Source organism: Amphibalanus amphitrite, unplaced genomic scaffold (genome assembly GCF_019059575.1).
Source record: "Amphibalanus amphitrite isolate SeventyFive unplaced genomic scaffold, NRLGWU_Aamphi_draft 000422F_arrow, whole genome shotgun sequence".
NCBI classification, from domain to species: domain Eukaryota; kingdom Metazoa; phylum Arthropoda; class Thecostraca; order Balanomorpha; family Balanidae; genus Amphibalanus; species Amphibalanus amphitrite.
This window is the reverse complement of record NW_024881916.1, coordinates 210,213-214,156: the sequence shown is the minus strand read 5'-3', so window position 1 is coordinate 214,156 and position 3,944 is coordinate 210,213. Positions and strand designations below refer to the sequence as shown.

Here is a 3,944-nt window from a genome sequence, read left to right as displayed (position 1 = left end):
GCGCCGCGCAAGTTCCAGAATCCTGCCGGCTACTCGCGCTCGGTCCGTGACGTCGTGTGACGTCACAACGACGCGGCTGCCCCGTACACTACCCGCGCGGCGGCCATACACCTTAACACAACACCTCCCCTCTCAAGAACAAAACAACCTTCTCAGAACAGTCACCAATAAACACATCACTCAAACACGAAATCTCCCCTCCCCCTCACGAGTATGAGCACGTGCCCCACCGTACTTGCAAACGTTGGGGCCTGTAGTGCACGCGGGTGCTCCGACGGGGGGCTTTGGACGTCACGGGGCTGGTCTCGGTGATAGAGCGACCCTCAGCTGACGTCGGCTGGGACAGATCCTCCTGTCGCTGTCGGGGTGAACCAGCAGACTGTCGCTGATGAGGCTGCCGTCGAGACCGCTCCTGAAGAGGTGGTGGCCGCGGCTCTTGACGAGGGTGCTGTTGCCCTGGCTGTGGCGACGACCGCTGCCGGTTCGGCGGCTGTTGTGGCTGCTGCCGTCGTTTCTGCTGCGACTGCTCCTGCATTTGCGGCTGCTGTCGCTGCTGTTGTACTGGAGACTCTGGCAACGGCGTGTGTGACGTCGCCCGCTGTTCAGTGATGAGAGGCCGGACAGGACGGAGAAAACGGCGGTTTCTCCAGTACAGCCGGCCGCTCGGGAGCCGAACGAAGAAGCTCCTGAAGCTGTCGACTCCGCAGATGACGCCAGTCCGGTCCCAGAGTCCAGTGTGGGCGTCTCGTATCAGGGCTTGCTGACCCATCCGGAGGCTGGGCAGAGACCTAGCGGTAGAGTCGTACCTCTCTGCCGTTTTCAGCTTCTCTTCTGTTGCACGCGCGTCGCACTCATCGGCGAGCAGCTGCCAGCGCCGGTCGAACGCGCGGTGGTGGGCAGGAACAGTAGAATGGAGCAGGTGCCCGAAGAGAACTTGAGAAGCTGATCGGCCGTCGGAACGAGGCGCGTTCCGAAGCTCGAGCAGGCCTTCTGCGAACGAATCGCAGTCCAGGCGTCCGTCTGCTGTGGTCCTCTTTATCAGGCGCTTCACAGCTTTCACCGCTGCCTCAGCGTGACCGTTCGCTTGCGGGTAGTGGGGTGACGAGATCTGGTGCTTTACACCCCACTTCTCCAGGAAGCGTCTGGTGAGACCGGCAGTGAACTGTGGTCCACCATCAGTTCGGAGGACGACTGGAACGCCGGTGTAGCTGAACATCTCGCGTAGAGCTGTGATGAAATTCTTGGCAGTGGCTTGGTGTGACATGTCACTCACACACGGCCATCCGGAGAGACGATCCACGTAGCCCAGGTATGTATGCCCGGCGTACTGGAAGAAATCGGCTGATGCTGCCTCGAACACACGAGCTGGTGTCTGTTCCTGCAGGATGGGCTCTTTCTGCTGTGCTGTCTGGTGTGTGCGACACGCTGCACAGGTCTTGATGACGTTGGTGACGTCCTGGTTGATACCAGGCCAGTACTCTGTCTGCCTTGCTCTCGTCTTCGTGCGGACTTCGCCCTGGTGTGACGCATGCAGGCTCTGCAGCACGTTCTTGCGGAGCGATCTTGGGATGACGAGTCGATGACCACAGATGACGAGACCGTCATAACAGATAGCTGGTCTCTGACACACCAGTACGGGCGGACCTGAGCGTCGGTGTCAGCCTTCTGGTCCGGAAACCCATTCATGATGACGTCCTTCAGGGCTTGAAGCTCAGGATCGCGTTCAGATGCTGCCCGTATCGCTGTCAGTGTGGCGTCTTCAAACGGTGAGGGTCTTCCTCCGTCTTCGCCCTCAGCTTCAGCCACAATCCGTGTGACCAGACTTCCAATTTGCAGCGTCACGTCTTCATCAGATGAGCTGGGTGGATCCACAGGATGCCTGGAGAGGGCATCTGGGACGCGGTGCTGTGCTCCCTTGCGCCAGGTGGCGGTGAAGTTGTACGGCATCAGCAGTTCTCGGAGTCGCTGCAGACGAGGGTTCTCGATGTCTTGCACAGACTTCTTGTTGAGGATGGGGGCCAAAGGACGGTGGTCCGTCAGCACCTCGAAGCTCTGCATCCCCTTGAGGTAGGTGGAACACTTCTTCGCCGCCCATGTCAGCGCCAGCAGCTCCACTTCAATCGTAGCGTAGCGAGACTCCGTCTCACTCAGGAAGCGGGAGCCGCACTGAATGAGCTTCCAGTGGCCCTGATCATCCTGCTGACGAAGGCAGAAACCGAGGCCCTTCAGTCTGGCGGCGTCGGTCTCCAGCACGGTTCGTCGTGTTGGATCAAAGAATCCCAACACTGGTGGTGACACCAGGCGCTTCTTCACGTTGTTGAAGGCGGTGGTGTGCTCTTCAGACCAGACCCATGCATTCTTCGGACGAAGAAGCTATCGAAGAGGCTCAGCGGCTGCAGAGATCTCCGGCGAAAACGCGCCGAGCTGGTGTACGAGACCCAGGAACGACCGAAGGTCCGTGATGCACTCCGGCTGTGGGAACTCTGCGATCGCCCTCGTCTTTTTCTGGTCTGGTTTGTAGCCGTCCGCACTGATCTCATATCCGCAGAACTCGACGTGATCGGCGCCGAAGACGAACTTGTCGCCGTTCAACGTGATGTCGTTGTCGTTGTATCGCTGCAGGATCTTCCAGACGTGCTTGATGTGCTCGTTGTAGTCGTTGTCCCAGGCCAGGACGTCGTCCACCACCTTGCATGTTCGTGGGATGTCACCCAGGACTTGATCTCCACGCTGGTTGTAGACGTCGCCGCTGGAGATGAGGCCCATCACGGCGCGTCGGTAGCGGTAACGCCCCCAGGGCGTCATGAACGTCGTCAGGTCCTGGTCTTCTCGTCTTATTGGGACTTGGTGATAGCCGGCTTTGCTGTCTATCTTCGTGAAGAAGCGAGCGCCGATTTCGATTGATGCAACGGCGTCGTGGGTCCCTCGTACAGGATGTGTCGGCCTCTTCACAAACTTGTTCAGCTTGGTGAAGTCCACTGTGAGTCTGCATCCAGAGACTGATCCGTCCGCCGACCTCTTGGGGACTGGAACCAGTGGATGACACCATTCAGTCGGATGGTAGACCGGCTCTATGATGCCCTTCTCTTGGAGGTCATCGAGCTGCTTCTTGACTTCCTCACGCCAGCAGAACGGGATGTTCCGAGCCGCAGAGATGGCAAACGGAACAGCATCTTCTATCAGCTCGATCTTCATTTCACCGCCCGACATCTCTCGAAGAGTCGAAGACTTTGGGGAAAGCCTTCTTCATTTCCTCCAGATGTTCGCGCCGCTCAGCAGCAGTCGGCACGCCATGGCATGTGGCCGCCGGGCTGCGTGGGATCTAGACGGGTGGCTGCCTGGACTCAGCCGCCGACGGCCCTGGTGGGTTGCCGTCTTCCTGGGCGGCTTCATCTCCTTGTGTTTCCTCTCGATCCTTGGAGCGCCCTGACGCGGTTGACCTCGTAGCTGGCTGGCGTTCCACCGCGCAAATCTGCTGCGGGAACGTGCTGGGCAGAATCCCCAGGCAGATGCAGTCGTGCCATGACAGAAGTGGGCCGTTCAGCTGTCTCACGACTGCAACTTCGACCGCACGGGTCACTTCTCCGAGCCGAAGCTTGACGCTACAGGTGCCCATGCAGACCATCTCCTTGCCGTCTGCACCAACGAGTCTGCTGGCTGCAGGCTGCAACGGCTGGAGTCCCATCTTCCTGGCAAATCTGGCAGATATTGCTGAAGTCTCGGCTCCAGTGTCTGGCGTCCACGTCGTGTCTTCTACGCTGCCATCTTGTCGATGCAGTTGTAGCAGGACTCTGGGCGAGGAACGAGCTGCTACGCCTCGAACGTGGATGTCTGGCAGGCGCTGGGACCTGCTGGCCGGCATGGAGTTCGACTTGCGGAGACGGACAGATGAAACTCGCCGTCTTGATTGAGACCGCCCTCGGCTGCGGCACATCGATGAGAAG

At 59.4% G+C, this 3,944-nt stretch overlaps 1 protein-coding gene across 1 annotated transcript; it reads right to left on the bottom strand.

Annotated features, from left to right (window-relative positions):
* Positions 1-205: 205 nt before the first annotated feature.
* On the bottom strand, positions 206-3,210 carry LOC122391121 (uncharacterized protein K02A2.6-like). Its single transcript, XM_043384785.1, has 3 exons — positions 2,434-3,210; positions 1,637-2,358; positions 206-1,562 (listed from the first exon to the last, which is right to left on the bottom strand). Exons 1-3 carry the CDS (start codon positions 3,208-3,210, stop codon positions 206-208), a joined length of 2,856 nt encoding a protein of 951 aa, XP_043240720.1.
* Between the last annotated feature and the right edge of the window lie 734 nt (positions 3,211-3,944).

Excerpts from the sequence above, each read along its gene's own strand:
- LOC122391121 (XM_043384785.1), bottom strand. The coding sequence starts at position 3,210 with ATGTCGGGCGGTGAAATGAAGATCGAGCTGATAGAAGATGCTGTTCCG. Across the intron at positions 2,359-2,433 it reads TTCGGTCGTTCCTGGGTCTC|AATGCATGGGTCTGGTCTGA; the intron begins GTACACCAGCTC and ends CTTCGTCCGAAG. Across the intron at positions 1,563-1,636 it reads ACCGACGCTCAGGTCCGCCC|ATCGCTCCGCAAGAACGTGC; the intron begins GTACTGGTGTGT and ends CGTCATCCCAAG.